The 18,285-nt window shown below is 32.8% G+C and overlaps 1 protein-coding gene across 3 annotated transcripts; it reads right to left on the bottom strand.

Annotated features, from left to right (window-relative positions):
- Positions 1-215: 215 nt before the first annotated feature.
- LOC143912622 (uncharacterized) lies at positions 216-17,875 on the bottom strand. Of its 3 annotated transcripts, none has more exons than XM_077431919.1 (3): positions 17,631-17,875; positions 9,572-10,809; positions 216-649 (listed from the first exon to the last, which is right to left on the bottom strand). In XM_077431919.1, exons 1-3 carry the CDS (start codon positions 17,649-17,651, stop codon positions 451-453), a joined length of 1,458 nt encoding a protein of 485 aa, XP_077288045.1. In that variant the 5' UTR covers positions 17,652-17,875; the 3' UTR covers positions 216-450. The 3 variants fall into 3 exon arrangements, with proteins under 3 accessions (XP_077288045.1, XP_077288052.1, XP_077288059.1); XM_077431926.1 differs by having other exon boundaries at positions 219-646; XM_077431933.1 differs by having other exon boundaries at positions 221-649; positions 9,869-10,809.
- Between the last annotated feature and the right edge of the window lie 410 nt (positions 17,876-18,285).

The raw sequence follows: 18,285 nt of genomic DNA, 5'->3' as shown, positions 1-18,285 counted from the left end.
TACCGGTTCTTGTGTCTTTATTGTATAGCTTTGTAATCAATTTATAAATAAAAAATGCAAAAATGATTTACGAACCAAAAGGTTCGTGGAAAAATATCTCGTTAGTTAAATTTGCAAAATAATAATACGGAACAAATTAGAATTGTATGCTTGAAATGTAATATGGTTCATTTTTTAAATCATTTATTCGAGGTTAGAATAAATAAAAACGACGTCATTACGTATTAAATTTATTTAACTTAATCAAATATAAATGTAAAAATAGTTCGACACTTTGCAAGACATCAACGATAAATTCTTGAGTTTGTCATTGGTGGCGTAAGTAAGTTTAGATGCAAGAGCTTAGTTATGTCACCAATCATCGTGAAATCTTTCAAAGCGTAGACATTGACATGCATATAATTATTTATCTTATCGTTTATTAAGAAATTATTTCTATGTCAGGTGACATTAGTTTGTGACGGATTTCGATGTGGCATCGTCCCGCTTTGGGTCATCTTCTTGATGGTGATTCGTCGAAGGCTGGTCATGGGTTGGTCCTGTCACGGGTGTTGTTTTGGGACTGGTCGATGGCCTGTCGTAAAGGTAGCTCGTGTCGCCACCGAGAGGAGATCTAGTCCTGGGACGCCACCAGCTGCTGCCTGGACTGCTGTCAAAGCATTCAAAAAAGAACTACATCAATCAGTTATATATACATGACTATTTCATCGTTTCAACTGCGCAATTTAATATCAAAGTAGAATTGAATCCTTTGGCGTATGTATGTATGCATGTACGTGCGCATCAATTGATCGATTTGCAATTGTGGTGTACAATAGTGGCCATTTGGTGCTATTCGTAGGTCGTAAAGTGGATTGGCAATTATTGAATGGGCCGGTTTTCAATTTTCAAACAGTTTGCCTTCATACCCTTCTAATTTAATTTAAACTAATCGAAATGTCGATCGACTGAAAATTGAAAAAAAACATATGTCGCGATTTTGATGCAATGATGGTGGAAATGAGATTTGACCTTTTAAATTTACTTGGCACGTTGATCAAAAGTTTTTTGAACAGATTGTACAATTTTCGAAGAGTCGAAGATTCGTTCACACAAAGAATTCCGATTTTATCTCGGTATTTATAGATTCAATAAATAAGGTCGTTAAAATGATTTACGATTCAGAATGATCTGTGAGATTGGTTTTAAAATGTTCCTATGTACATATATACATATATGTTACAGTCCAAGTGTACATTTAGAACGTTCATGAGCATATTATTTAGTTCATAAACGAACCAATATGGCGAGTTATATTGTAGTATACAATTCACACAAAAGAACAAATTGATAAATTAGCTAGTTTGTTCAAGCATCACCTAAAAAATCGGATGGAATAGAGGCAGTGATTGAATATTTTGATCAATACTTATATAATAATAAACAACAAACTTTCATTTTATATCAGCGATTTCTAAGCTTATTGCTACTAGGCCTCCCCTTCGAATATATTATATATAATATTGGTGCCTCTGGCTCTGTCTGTCTTTATTTCATAAGATATCACAAACACTTTTTTAAATCATAAAAATGTATTAATATAAATATAGACAGAATAATACAACTCTTCTTCCAACGATATCATCAGCAAGCGGTATTTGTCGCAATTGTTACACATATGATTCGTTATGATAGCATCATTTCAACTATATTAGTTCTGCTTGCAAAACTAGTGGTATGTGGTTTTTTACATTTTGCCATTCTGTAAGAAACTTTGTACGATGATAGCAATGCATTTGATAGAATAAAAATTATTTTCTTTAACTTTTACTTCTGTTTATTAAATCAATCTATTACTATTTGAAAAAAATCTATGATTTTACCAACGTATTCAGAATATACAGTTTCAAGGTGCCGTATTTTACTTTACTCGTTATTTTATTTTTACTTTACGAGCTCCCAGTTTTGAAATCGCTCTTTTATATTGAAAGCAAATTCTAGGAAAAATACTAATTCTCTTTCATAGCATTATGTTATTATATAATATTATGAAATAATATTACCGGGAAAAATATGTTTTATTAAAAAATATGCCGAAGTATGTTAAGTACATACTTCGGCAAATAAATTGATAAATTACATCATCGTTTAAATTTACAAATTAATGTGAATGCAATAATATACATTTATTCGACTTTTGTAAAGTTTTTTAAGGTTTCACTGTTTACTCCTTTTGATTTTCAATTATATAACACTTCTAGACTTCTAAAAACCATAAAGAATTTTCTTTATGGCCTTTGTTGTGGCGAGGAGAAAAAAAAGCGCTCACGTCGATCATATTTTTTTCCGTCGGTGTATTAAAAAGGAACGGGGTGTTGAAATATGGGCTATATTTATGTAGGTTGTGCATGGGGTTTGCGTGTTGACCGACGAGGATTAATGGTGATTACGTTGAAACGCGCTAGACTTTCGGCGCATCCTGTATTTCGGCGGTCAGGGGTGGTCAACGGGAATGGCGAGCATATTATTTTACGGCATTGCAGTACATTTTCGCTTCGAATTAATTTCGAATGAATGCTAAAGCCGTTAAAACGGTTCAAATTCCGTTAATTATCGCACCGGAATCGTTCCGCTTTGATTTGTTTCAAGTGCCACCAACTATTTTATCGAATGGTGTTCGAAATTCGATCCGTTGAAAATTTTCACGGTTTTTGTTCTATGTCAGTTCGTTGGATTTTATGGTGTAATTAAAATGTTCGCATAATGAGGAGCATGCAATGTGGCGTGATTTTGCGAAAATTACCTAATCTCTCGTATTATTTTTTGTCATCGATGTCATTTTTATAATTTATACCTTAGTATTATAAGTCTGTATTCAGTTTATTTATATCATTAAAAGTGTTTACATATATGTGTTTATTTATAAAACATGTATATACATAGTGAGTTTGCTGTAAGTATGTCATATGCTAATGACTATGCAAATGCACTTTTCCCCCGATTCAAGTATATCATCAGCTTGTTATTTGGAATGTTTAAGTCGATCAAATTTATTTAGAATATAACGATGTTTATTGTTGCAAAGTTAAAAATGATTAAACAACTATTTTTTAGAGTTTAAAACAATATTACGATAGCGTGTTAATGCTTTTTACTTTATCTACATATACATCCATATGTACATATATTTACATACGTACGTAGTAAAAATAGATGAAGTTTTGTGATCATGCGAAAATTCGAACTCGAGATTTTGACTGATTCGAACTCAGAATCAATTACTGATCACGTTTTCATGATCTAGAAAAAAATGTGTGTGTGTGTGTGTCTGTGTGTGTGTCTGTGTATTTTGGGGATTTTTTGAAGACCTATCGAACCGAAATTTAGTATCGGTCAATTTTTTTCAAATTTTTAAGTTGACCGGAAATGGTACCTCCCCTTATGGTGTCCTATTTTTTTAAGTTTTTGAATTCAAATTATCTCCCAATACAAATAATAATTTTTATAACCTTATATTTTTTAAATATTTTTATCTGAACCGGAAGTAGTACTTTTACTCTAGAGAATCGAGGTTTTTTATGTTTTTCTCAGAAACCTTTTTAGTTTATTGAACTGAAATTTGATATCTAGAAGTTTAAGCTTAATACCAAGTTACGTAAAATTTTGGTAATCACCAGTCAGCCGGAAGTGGCACTTTATTTTATATGTGTATATCAGACATTTCGCGTAGTTTTGTATAGTTGAATATTTCATACAAAGTGTGCATTGTTTCGCTATATTTGAGATGTTTCGATGCATTTTTGAAATATAAACTTTAGAGAGTCAAATTTAATATCTGTGAAAGACATAAAAATGGAATTTTATTACAGCACATAGTTTAATCACTGAGCGTCGATATTTCAGAGTCAGCTCGTCGCGCTGTGTTGAACTTCCGGTTCGATTTTGCCAACACGCATTTCCGCCAAAATGTGCCAATGAATGCCATATTTGTTTACCGTTATTTGCAGTGTATACGAGTTCATAAATCGTTCCGTTGCGTCGCGCCACGTTTGCGCGGTCATTCGGTAGGTACATACATATGTATTATAAAACTAACAATAATGTTCATCATTATACATTGCAAATTATTATATTGTATATTGTATAATATATGAATACAACATGTGCATGAATTCTGTATTTTTATACACCCGAATAAAATTTTCACCGCCATTGTCGTTATTTTTTTCGCAAAAAATAGTGATGTGATGTATGATTGCATAAGTTCATGCCTGATTTTTATAGATTTTTAAATTATAAACGGGCACGAACTTATGCTATTAGCTAATATTATGTACGGATACTAGTTGAATTACCTGACGTTGCTCGGTTGAGGAAAAATATTTTTGCAGAAAATTTTATACCGGGCTCAAAGTAAAAATACCATAAGATCATGTTGGAAATTTGGCGTTAACTATTTTAAAACTAGAGATTTTATAGTGGAAAAACTAACCAGCGATGCCCAAAAAACACAGATATTTCCGGGCTTTGCCCATATTATTAGAGCACTTCGATCCAAATCTGACGGATCTATATAAAAAAAAATTACGCCGTGTCGATAAGAATTTCAGTAACCAATACTAAGTTTCAGTTCGATAGGACTAACGGTGTTCAAAAATCCCTAAAATACACAGACGCACACACACATTTTTTCTAGATCATGAAAACGTGATCAGTGATCGAATCTGAGTTCGAATCAGTCAAAATCTTGAGTTCGAATTTTCGCATGATCACAAAACTTTATCTATTGTTACTGTTGAAAAATTTTTACATGTAAAAGAAATTATAAGTTTTATACCCTAATATGTTTTAAATATTTTTTTCTAAACCAGAAGTAGTACCTTTACTCTAGAGAATCGAGGATTTTCTCAGATACCTTTTAGTTTATTTAACTGAAATTATACTGAAAGTATTAGCTAAATATCAAGTAATATATAACATTTGGTGAGCACCCGTCAACTGGAAGAGACTGTTCGATTCCTTAAACATATGTGCGCTCTTCACCAGAAAATTCAAGTATAATTCTTGTATTAATTTGATGAAAAAAAAATTATTTAATAAACCGGAAGTGAGATTTTTTCCTCTTAGAAAAGTAAAAAATGTTGTGACCACACGATTTTTTCCACACTACTGAGCCTATCAACCTGAAAATTTATATTTGTATTCTTTATGTATAAACTTAGGGTTAATAAGATTTTTGGCTAGAATTGGTTAACTAGAAGTAGTAATTTTTTTAAAAACAATATTTCATTATTTTATTTCGACATTTTACATTATTTCTATCTTCTTGATATTTTATGTTTATAATATGTATAGTAATTTTAAGTAATAAAAAAAAAGTTATTTTTATATAACTAAATTTATTTTTATGTGGTTTGTAGATATACGACCATGATATCTGAATAATAATGGAAACGAATAAGACGTTTATCATCTTCAGATGAATCTCACCATTCTCACAAGAATTTGAGCTTAGTATGTATAAGAGGTTCACAGGAAGTCGCTTCATGTATTTTAAAACATTGTGAAAATATAACAAATCAAGTAATTAGCATACAGTATGCTTGTCCAGGCCAAAATCGTACGATCAAAATGGCACTACCGTGGTTGAATATATGTAGTTCAATCTTCTGATAATAATATTGAAATAATTGATCAAAAATTTTTAATATTGGAACATTCGTTTTTGCCAAATAACCGTGATTTTGGTTTGATAGAAATGAAAATAAGAAAAACTAATAATTTATAAATCCCTGAACACTATTATGAATTAATGCAACTGTGTGGTAAAAGAATTTCATTTTCTGTAGAAAAAATAAAGCAGATGGATTTTATTTCAACAAAACCGTTAGAAGCTACTTGCAAAATTTATATGTGAAAATAAACTGTATTCCTAGAAGACTATAGAAGTTTTGAAACCCTGTATTGTTTAATGTAAATTTTTTTTTTAAAATATTTTCAAACCTTTAAATATCTCAAAACGAAAGAAACATGACTTACGCCACTTTCATAATTATGGGCACATATATTTAGGGCTGTATATATGAACATATGTACATATATGTTAGAATAGTTATATCTAAGTGTCTCAAGTGAGGGATTTTCACGCGAACCTGAATGATTGATTTGCGACGTTTGCGCTGAAATGCAATGAGATCTTCCCCGGTTCGACTGTGCATCAATCGAACGTGGTTCGAATTTTCATCGACACATGGAGGGGGTGAAAGGCTGCGTGGGGGATGGCAGAAGGTCGGTTTCGCGTATTCGCGAATTTATATTCATCTGCAAGGGCTCGAATGAAATTTGTTAAACAAGGCGCGGGTGGAGAGACCATTTATCTTGGGTCCTCCCCAACGTGGCCACAACGTCACCTACCCACCCCCGCTCACTCTCACCTCTCTTCGTTCGACCCACCCCGATATCAACCCTCGCTTTAACGTTTTCGGTTTCGTCTGCAAAATGGACCCCGAGGAAATCGGAGCTTTCCATTAAGAAATTTATGAGGTAATCGCGGCGCGCGCTGCGTGAAAAGAAGTTTCTTTTGGGGCTGCTAGAAAATTGCCTCGTTTCAGACCAAACCTTCATCAATCCAATGGAAAACACTTGAAATATTTCAATTTTAATACGAAAATTTAATGAAATTGTATGTTAGACTATTGAAAAAAATATTATGCTCCAACTTTCTATACACGACTTATTAATCCCAGGAATACGCGTCTATGCATCTATGAATGTTTATTATGTGAATTATTTAAAATAAAAACTCGATATGTGTAGGGACATTATTATTTGGATTGTGACGTATGTACATACATATTATATGGATGTAAAGATTATTATTTGACCATTTCATCGCGGGGACAACTCGCCGACAAATTTCATGCAACTATTTTTTAATTATGCGATATGGCAATAAAATATTTCGAACAAAGTATGTATATGATTTCTTGTCTTCTTGATAAAATAAATCAAAAAGTTTTCGATTGATTTTATTATTAAAGAGTAACTACATATGTATAATATCAATGGCGGATTAAGCACTTCGGAGGTCACAGGCGCAATGTAATTTAGAGCCCCCCCCCACCAATTATAAAGTGACAAATTTTTTTGTTGTTTTTTTTTAATTGTGAATTATGGGCCCATTATAAAAAGTGCGTTTTTTATATTTACAAGTCTTGATTAAATAATAAAATCTATTTAAAACCTTATTAATAACAAGAAAAAAAGGAAAACATTTTAAAGTGGAACTTTTCGAGCTTTGATGGCACAAATTTATCTATTATATTATCACAATCTAATAAATTCACCACGTCACTCTGAATGAACAGCACTGTTAAATTATTTAAGTTATCTTGATTTATCGAATTCTTTAAATTATTTTTAGCTCGTTTCAAAATTGAAAATGAATGTTCACCAGTGGCATTACATATAGGAAGCATTATGAATATTCTTAAAATTGTTTCAATATTCGAAAACGTTGACCTTAAGCCTCGAAATAATAATTTATAAATATCAACAGGATTTGTAATATTTTCACTTTTGACATATGCCATAAAATGTACAATTTCGTCTTTAAAATATCTAGGGTCAATATTATTTTTATATTTTGAAATTATTCGTTAAATTCATTTTCATTTATTTTGAAATTAAAAACTAATTTAAAATATTTAAGCAAACTATCATAAATTGAACTTCATCTCGTTATTTCCGAAATTAATGCATCACAGAAAAAGTTATGAACATTAAAAATAAAGTTTTCTTTTTGCAATTTTCTTTTTTTACGTCTAGCATCTTTAAATTGCTGATTTTCAGTTAAAATGTTGGCATCTTTTTCGATTTAATTGAATCAATTTCTCGTTTTTTTTATAAACTCTGCAATAGATTTTATCAATTTTGTTCCCAACAACAAATTGTGGTGCATATTTTGTAACGATTTATTTGCAAAATTGTTGCACTGTAATAATTTATTCCACAAAGTAGTTAACAGTGCAGTATATTCATCGAAATATACTGCTAACTTTTTTGCCTCCAATTTTCCCATAGGGTTTTCAAATTCGGACGCACTGATTTTAATAAGATCTTGTTTAATATTTTGATTTTAAAGCAAAAACAGCATCTGCTATAGATGCCCATCGTATACTATTTATTCTTTTTAAATGTTGGTGATTCGAAATATTCCATCGTCGAGTCGATGATGAAAAAATATCGTACAGATTTTGAATAAAATAAAAATAATATAACGCATTTGAACAGGATTCCGCAGCATAGTTCCCAATTAAATTTAAGGTATGACTAGCCCATGGTATAAAGGTGGCTGTATTACAATGATGTAATATTCTAGCCTGTAAACCTTTGTATTTTCCAGTCATATTTGCTGCGTTGTTATATGACCCCTTAAATTTAGAAATATGTATCGAAATAGTTTCTAAAATTTTAATATGATCTACTCTAAATATTTGTCGTGTTTTTCAATATTTAAAAATCCAAAGAAACGCTCTTTTATATCTCCATTTTTATCCACAAATCTTAAGATTAATGTTTACTGGTCTATATGAGATACATCAGTTGACTTAAAATAGTTTGAAATACAAACAATCGAACACAGTGATAATTTCGGTAAATTGGGTTTTCCATAATTTGTAGTTTTTACGTGTTCGTGCGGGGATGGAAATAGGGGGCAGCGCGGGGGGTGAAGTGAGAGAACGACGATAAAATATATGTAGTATATGTAGATAAATATATGCGAATTGACCGCAAGTGGTGTGCATGCTGAAACAGTAGCGACAATAGCCTCGGGTGCACCTAATGTACCAATCCCTCTCCAAAACAACCCGTTGAAATATCAACACGCACAACCTTAGTAGTGTATATTGTTTATATAAAATAAAACTTCTGCGTTATGACTAATGAAATGTTCTTCAAGTTTATCAAGTTTTCAATTTCCACACGAGTGGTGAGAAATGTCGTTGGAAAATGAATTAAAAGTTTTATATCATTTCAACCTGACGTTTGGAAAATTGGAAGAGAGGGACAAGCTCAGCCCTCTGCAACGTATTTCATAAGTTAATTTGGATAGGACTGTTTTGCGAGAACGGCTGCTATGCGACAACTGGTGAAAACACAAAAGCAGGCTCCTTCTCCCTCTTTTCCTCATTTCCTCTCCAGCTCTACTTCGTTTGAAATATATTTTATACGGGAGCGAAAGTGTTATCTAAACACGTATTGTGCCACCGACGTCGACACTGAACAAACCAAACCACACACATTCACTCGCCCCCCTCCCCCAAATTATGTATGTAAAATTTAGATAAAGTCAGTCAATAAAGTGTCATAATTTAACCTTTTCGATTTCGCGCTCGGTTGCTTTATCAAACTTGAATTAGCCGATCCATTTCACGTTCGGATTGTTATTAATATTTAATGAACTAGTGCTTCTTACTTTTGTGAATTTAACTTTCCACTCGGCCCAAACTAATTGCGTTAAAGTCTAATGGAGTTTGGTGAAATTAAATTAAGTATTTATGCAATTTGATGATGAAATTTTCAATCTCACCTCTGATCGTTCCATCCCGTGCCAACCGCTGCTCCGGAATACCATCCCCTATCTCCACCCCTGTCTCCTCCGTACTGCCAACTGGCCGCGTATCCCTTGTCGTAGCCGTCCCCCCAAGTCGAGCCCACTTCCGGTCGGCCCGAAGCGAAATAGTATCCCCTTCCGCTATTGTCGAATCCGGAAGTGCCTCTGTACGTCTCATCCCACGGTCTAAAACTACCGTGTTTCCGGTACCGATCGTCGTCCCTGTTATCGTATCCGTTACCGCGATCGTATCTGTCATATCTGTCATCGTACCTGGAATAATCTCTGTCACTGCGCCTGTCGTCGTATCGATTATTTCCGTATTGGTCGTACGACTGCCAACCGTTTCTATCTCTGTCAGCCGGACGGTACGATGGTCTTCTGTCGTATCTGTCATCTGGATAGTAAGGTTTTCGTTCGTAGCGGTCGTCCTCGTAGGTTGGCCTGCGATCGTCATAAGAAGGTCTACGATCATCGTAAGAGGGTCTACGATCGTCGTGGCTGGGCCTCCTGTAACCGGAGTCTCGATCGTCGTACGAATTGGGACGGTTACGATCTCGGTCCCTATCCCGGTCTCTGTCCCGATCTCTGTCGTGATCTCTGTCATGATCTCTATCTCGGTTCCTGTCGCGATCTCTGTCGTCATATCGGTTGCGGTTTCCTCCTTTACGGTCATCGTCGTATCTATTGTCAAACTTCATATCAGGTCTAGACCATCTATCATCTAAACCTGGCCCGCTCTTATTTCTATCACTTTCAGAAGGTTTTCCATACGAACCTTGATACCTGTCTTCGTTTCTGTTATTATAATTCTTATTATCTTTGTTATCATTGCGATCGTTTTGAGAAGGTCTGGATCCGTAACCACCTTTATTGTCTTCATCGGGATACCTGTCTCTATTGTATCGGTCGTTTCTATCGTTTCTGTCATTTCGATCGTTTCTATCATTATATCTGTCGTCATTTCTTTTCGGTGGCCAATCGTCACATCGGGCACAATCGCGGCTACTTGCACGGGAATTTCTTTGAACCGGCTGTTGCTCTCCGTATCTGATTAATTGGATATCACTGTTCTTTTTTGGAAGATAAAGTGAAGGCTTAGACGTTGTTGTTGTGCCTTCAAGTGGAACTGGAATAAACGTATCACTCTTTACAATGTCCTCACAAAGCGCCAGTATCACTAAAATTGTCGCCCACACCCTCCACCAATTGATCTGAAATACAAAAAATTGTACATTAAACTACAAAAAAAAAATTGTTTATCAAGCTTTGAAATATAAATATAAAATGTACATTATGCAAAAATTCACAATATGATGATTTTTCAGAGGTTAAATTAGTCAATTGTGCAGTATAATAAATATATTTTCAAAAAGGCATACATTACTTTAGTTCAAGTTACATTATTACATAGATTTATCAATGAATCGATACATTATGAGTCGTTATATTTGACAGAGGTGGAAGTCTTATTTTCAGTTCCAAATACAATATTTCAGTCTGACTTAATTCACAAATTGTTATAATTTCCATTAATTGATATATCTAGAATCTCGGAAAAGTAGAAAAAAATAATTACAGTCCACCAGTATTTTTATATATTGTAAAACGCAAAACATTATATTTAATGTTTTGCAAGATATTTCCCGAAAAGTGAACTTACGCCAATTTCAAATATAATGGCTCATAAAAACTATTTAGTCTTTTCATAATATTTCATATTATTAGTGTTAACTAGTAAGTATCTACGTACTATTCCATAGAGCTAACTTATAGTAGCACAATTCTGTACCTCGATTGCTCTTAATCGAAAAGCTTTGCTATGAACCTCTACATATGAGACCCTACACTACATATTGGCCAGAATATCTGGTTCTCAAAAAAAAGATATATGAAAAAACTTTTTCCAATTTTCGTCGAGAAAAATCAATTTATTTAAGGCACAGGGCATTGTTTAAAATCAATGATTTCTTTTATTTAACATTCCCTTGATACGACGAAAGTTTTCCACTCCAAATGAAAATCCCTTTTTCGCTCCATTTTGATGTATGTACATATATGTACTGTATGTAATACCTACTTATATGCATAAAATAGTTTATTTTCAGTTTGGTGGAGTGCAACTACGTATAAAGTGCATGTCCAAGAAAAATGCATGATATGATATATGCAATGCATAATACAAAAATACAATAAGGCTTGTAATTTATTATTTTTGCAATTTGAAGAAAATTAGAGATTGAATTGTATAAAGAGATTAAATTTTTTAATTGTGAGTTGCGTTTTTTTACACGGGGCGCTTTTGTGAACTAATGAGTTTGCAGAGTAATTATTTGCACGGGCAAATATACAGACAGTGTTTATGCACACAAATACACATATTCGTATTTGTGTGCACAATACGTACGGGTGCAGCGTTGCGAGGCAAAAACATAAACTTTTCCACTTTGGCGAATGAGCCGCGCGCCGGTCTGGAAATGAATGGTTTCGTAATTAGCGAACAAATAATACCCATCGGAGAGCAGGCGCGGTGAACTGTTGATTTTTTGCTGAAATAAATAATCACCATAACTGCGTTTGTGTCGTCGCTGCCGAACATTGTTCAATTGCATCCCAGATTGTCGTTCACTATTGCTATTAATAAAACCGGAGAAGAAATCGCTTCGAGCACACACTAAATGATTGTATTGTTATATCATACTTTTTCCGAGAGCTTTCCCAGGGAAAAATTCTAAATGGAAATTGACACGGTGCATTGCGGAAAATCGACTTTATAACTTGAAAGCTGATTATTTGAAATTCACATTGGCTATTTTCCATATACAAGTAGTGATGCCTACATAAATACATACATATAAATATATTCAAATAATAGGAAGAGCGTACATTTCCTAGCACCATAATAATCCCTATCCACTACAATTATTACAGTCGGCAACAGAAAGCAATGCATACAATTTTCAAGAGTGTAATTAAAACAAACGTTAAAATACCACTTCCGGTTGAAAAACAAAGATATATTAAAAAGTCTCGAATATGTGTATGTATAAATTATAGTAAAACAATCAAAGATACATTACAGTCGATTAACATTTTTAAATGAAGTTTACAACGTAATGATAAGCATTTCATTAATCAATACAAAGTTTCATTGTGATACAATTAATGGTGATCAAAAATTCCCTTATAAAACGTGATCAGAAATCGATATTGAATACAAATCGGTCTTATTGGTCGTAGTTTCCTCGTGTGTATTTGATTTTTATTGTATGAGTTTAACTGCTTCTAAACTATCCGTATTTTGAAGCAGTGCGAGATAGATCGGTATGCAAACTGCATGTCTGGTGCATCAGACGCGTTACCGGTTTCGAGAACTTTGAAAGTGATATTCAGATGTGAACCAAAGCCATATATCTATTGAAAATTCTCACCACGTTAACCGACAGAATTTTCAAACAAAGTTGTCGGCGTCGATTTCGAAGGGTACTTTTTGAATATCGATATCGAGTGGAACCAGCTAGTTTCCGAAGTATGTATGTAGATATTGGAAAATTCACTTTAATTCGCATCAGACGATTCTTTGAAATATTAATATTCCTATAATATCGTAGAATTATAAAGATAATGTAATGAAAATAAATTTAATACAAAAATACGTAGGTATTTTAGCGGTCTCCGTGACGAGCCGGAATGTTAAATTACAGAAAACGCAAATATCGGATGGCAAAGATCGAAAATCGAAAGATCTTAAGTCGAAAGATCAAAAAAAAGGGTGCATGGTAAACGGTACATACTCACGTACATATTCACTTAATTTGCGCGAGCAGGATACAACAGGAACAAGAAGAACAGGTTTTTCCTCCCGTATTAATGTGCACGCGCAGAATACGGGAGGAAAAGCCTGTTCCTCTAGAACAAGCTACTTATATTCATACTATACAGCACCACCCGTTTCGGCACGCAATATTTGTTTTGGACTAGTGCAAAGAAAAATCGTCATACATATACAACACAAAGCGCGACGAGACGGAACAATATTGTTTGCGTCGAATCGTCGAATCAATATTATTACAATATGACATTTCCGAAAATATTCATATGCACAATGCAATACATTCGTTACTATAAGGGTGCATTCGCCAGTATGAAGCACGACATGTATTTCTACAATTGCCAAAGAAAATCAGATTTTGCTTGATACGTTTCGGTGACATGTACATATGTACATACATACATACATACATACATACATACCGGTGTATAATATTGGTGCTGGTTGTAGATGCAAGACATTCCCTACTATGTATTTTATTTATTTAATATTTTTACTTTATCTGCTATTATTATAATGCTATTGTTTTTTTATGATTATGTATTAAAGTACATATATTTGTCGGTATACATTTATAAATAAATATGTGTAAGTATTTTTTTTGTTCACTTCTCTTTGTTATATTTTCGACCATTGTGGTGCATTAGGGATTCCTTTAATTAAATAAATGATATGAATAGATCATATCGACTGCTGCTCTTTCGGATAGTTATTAGCACATATGAACGTGTCCATACATAATTTACTAAAGAATATTTTTCATACTGCTGTTTGCTTTGCAGTTGCCCGTTTGATCTGTAATGGTATAAATAAACCTTAAAACGTAAAACTGGTGTGAAATAGCCGGTTAACACTTAGACACTTGGACGACGGACACTTAGCCAAACGGACATTAAAAGACGGAAATTTGGCTGAATAAAATTTTTAATTTCTTAAATTTATCAAAAATGTCAAATTTTATTGATAGGTTGATGTAATTTCTGAATAATGTATATGTTTTCAGTGAGCTTTGAGTAATTTCGATACACAATCGGCCAAATGTCCGTTGGCCAAATGCCCGTCCATTCAACTAAAAGTCCGCGCACGTAAATAGCCTGAGTTTTTAATAGTATATTTTATCGAAATAAAGTAAAAATATAGATATTTCGATACATATTTATTGGTAGGTATAAAATATTAAATGTTCATTATAATTTTTTCATTTCATGAGCTCGTAGTCGAACATTTTCATAAAAAATTGATGAATCCATTGTGTTATTATTTACTATTATATGTATGTACATACAAATGTATATCCCATAATATATTATTACACGTAGAAATTATTTATATGTCTATATATATATATATATATATATATATATATATATATATATATATATATATATATATATATATATATATATATATATATATATGATAGCGTATATATTTAGCATCACTGAGGTCATAGGTTCGTGTCCTCGCCACTGCTGGTTAGATTTGGGGGTTTTGTGACTCCAAATCGATCGTTTCTCTGTCAGAGTTTGCCAATTTTATCTGATCATTGCTGAAACGGTTCCTGAAAATTGGTATTAAAAAAATCTAATCCTGTTGTCACAAAAATCTGCCTGTGTATAATTTGTATTAATTATACACAGTAATCTGAAATCCATAGATGTCACTATGATAATTATTTCTGATTTGTTTATGTATTTCATTATTGTTATATTCTATATATTCTGATTGTATATGTATGTATTACTGTATTTCTGATTTCTGATTGTTTATGTATTTCATTAACGTACACCCGTCGCATTGGAGCAAATCTGTAATGGCGAGTTTGTATTGATTTGTGACAATAAAATAAAATAAATATATGTATATATGTACATATATTTTGCAAAGGTGTAATTTTGATTTCGGAAGGTTCATATATCGTACAGTCGTGTATAATTGGATATTTTCAACATAATTACACTATTATTTAAAGTATATTATAACACCCAGTCATCAAAAATAACGAGACATACTAATTGGAAACATCCGTTTCGAGAGGGTCGCACGAATGGGATTCTCGCCGTTTGTCCACCTAATAATGATTTGCTCGTTCAACATGCAATGTGAAGGTCGCTTTTGTAGGAACCTTGCCGAATTACGAAATATGCAAGTTGATTGCGACACGATCGTATAATACGAGGTATGGCGTTAAAAATGCAATTTAATGCACGCCTTTTAGCGACAGCCACCCGCTGCGTTTCAAATTAGAGCGACCATAAATTTTCCGCGTCGTGTCGTAGTCGTCGGAAAACTCGAATGAAAACTCCAGTGTACACTTCGCTCTCTTGACTGTTGCTAATTGGTTCCATTGTAAAATCGGCTAGTAGCACTTATGGGAAGATTTATCATCTGTGCGGTCGGGTTCGTTCGTATAAGAATGGCAGAATGAGAGTGAACGCGTCACATGTCTCCTCAGTGCACTTGAGGAAAATCCCCTTTAAAGAGAGCTTTCCTAAGAACTTTCCGAAAAATTAATCACCATCAAAATTTAATACAAGTATATAAATAATTTTCGTGGTTGTACTGAATATTATATAATACAAATGCAAAATTTTTACAACTCTAAGAAATTATATTAGTAGTTTGAGTCGTTTTTTTTAATATTAGAAAGTACATATATATGTACATACAGCTGTGAACAAATGTACATATAGGCGACTTGTAAAATATGCTGGCGACCGAAAATAGTTTGGCATTTGAAACAGTCATTACCTGCATTGCATCTTGCACTAGGAATTCCTCTATTTTTTAACCCTACCTTGTTTTCCTTGGGTTTATTTTAAAAAATATATATACGAAATTGTCCTATTTACGCAAATCAGTGGTTCGAGAGAAGTGGTGACGTCACGTTTTTATATCGTTTCCATTTCTGTTTTTGTTTTGGTTGTATTTAATTAAGTGCATCTTCTTTTTTTGAAAAATGCCAAAAACAGGGGAACCGCGTGAAGATAAGACGATGATAAAAAATTTCAAACAACTTAAAATACAGCGATGTGTCGTCCAAACTACAATAATATATTATAACCCCAAGAAATCGTTTATATGTAAATACATATACGCATATTTAAAGGGAACAGTGAAATTGCGAAATTGGAGCTGGATTGTAATGGGCAAACTCTAAATATCGATTTCTGCCGATCGAAAAGCTTTGTGTTAAGCCTCTAGCAAAGGCAAATCTCAAAGTATGCTATTTATATTGTTGAGAAAAACTTAACTTCCTAATAGAAACCGCGTATTTTCTCCCCAATATAATTAAGAAAAGAAAAGGAATTTAAAATCTCATGTCATGGTATATGTTTTAAAATTTTAAAAGAATATTTGTCTTAAAGAGTTTTGTGTCTCTGCTATTCATTCATGTCTGTTTGCTTCGGAATATACATAACTAAAAAACCACTGCGAAAATACCATGTCTATATCATTTAGTTATATAGCAAATTATTTATATATTCATCATCGATTATGTTATTTATAGATAAAATAAAATTATTAAAATATTTGTTATTTACATTATTAAATTACACAAAAAAAATAAATAAATTGAAAAAATTCAAATGCTTTCAAATCTATAGAAAATAGCATCCGAACATGTGTATATGTACATATATTGACTAAAATACACCTTCAAAATAGCATTTAAGCATTTGTATTGTGTGGTTATCATCCTAATTGTTATGATACAAACACTCAAAAAGTCGTATGCCTCATAAATAATTAAAATTGCTCGTTAACGTACGCATAACTGAAAAATATGCGTTCAAAAGTTGTTGAAAAGCTCATTCGTTGTCACATGTGTAAAAGGCATGAATTTTTAGGCATTTTATCATTAAAATAATACATAATTACTTCATTCGTTTAAGTATTTTCGATGTGAAATTTTTTATGCAATACAAAAAATATATAATAGCTCAATTTTTATATGATTTGAAGTTTTGCGCATGATTGTTATTGTAAAAAAAAAGACTATAAAAACGTCTTGTTATAAAATTACCAACATTTATTCTGCAACTCGCAAGAAAATAATAAAACTTTTGTAAAAAATGAACATCACGAACACAACACAATGGATTTTTTCATTTATCAATAAATAAAAGACATTATATGTAAAATAGGCAACTTTGAATTATTTCACCACTTTAAAGTAACATTGAAATATTTCATACACACCTTCTTTATAATCAGCTCCATTTTGTCTATAATCTATGTACGTGTTATAGTTTCGTTCACTGAAAACCGATACAGTTAGTAAGAATCATAGTCTATTCACTTTATCAGCACACGTAACAACACTTATGTATGTATGTAAGTAGATTCGGGGAGATTTCACTGATAATTCATAGTGATGTGTTTGTTGGAGATATGAATATGACCGGATGCGCAGCACACTGACCGATAGTTGTAGTACAAATGTTATACAAATACAAGTTGCAAAGCCTTATATGTATGTGCGAGGTATAATGAATGAATTTATTTATTCCCAGGCCATTGTTTGTCGGCTAGGTGTTCGCTGGGCTGGCAGGGGTGACCATTGCCCCTGTGCGACCCTCGCTTGGACTCACCTGGTACTCTGTTTTATTGAAAACGACTCTGCTGGTAAATAACGATTCTCTCCCTTCCCCTTTCTGCTTGTTAGTCCAATTAATTTGTTCCGGCGGCTGTTGGATTTTGCTTCATCAATAGTGTGAACATGAAAAAGTATCTTATTTGAAAATGCGGGTTTTGTGTAACCACCATATTGAATATTGGCTTTTGTTAAATTGCCAGGATTCGAAAATATATTATTTACTTTTTTAGTTTTTTTATTGTTTTTTGAGTAAATAAT

Source organism: Arctopsyche grandis, chromosome 1, assembly GCF_051622035.1.
Source record: "Arctopsyche grandis isolate Sample6627 chromosome 1, ASM5162203v2, whole genome shotgun sequence".
Lineage (NCBI taxonomy): Eukaryota > Metazoa > Arthropoda > Insecta > Trichoptera > Hydropsychidae > Arctopsyche > Arctopsyche grandis.
The sequence above is the reverse complement of the archived record's forward strand: the minus strand, read 5'-3'. Positions and strand labels throughout refer to the sequence as shown.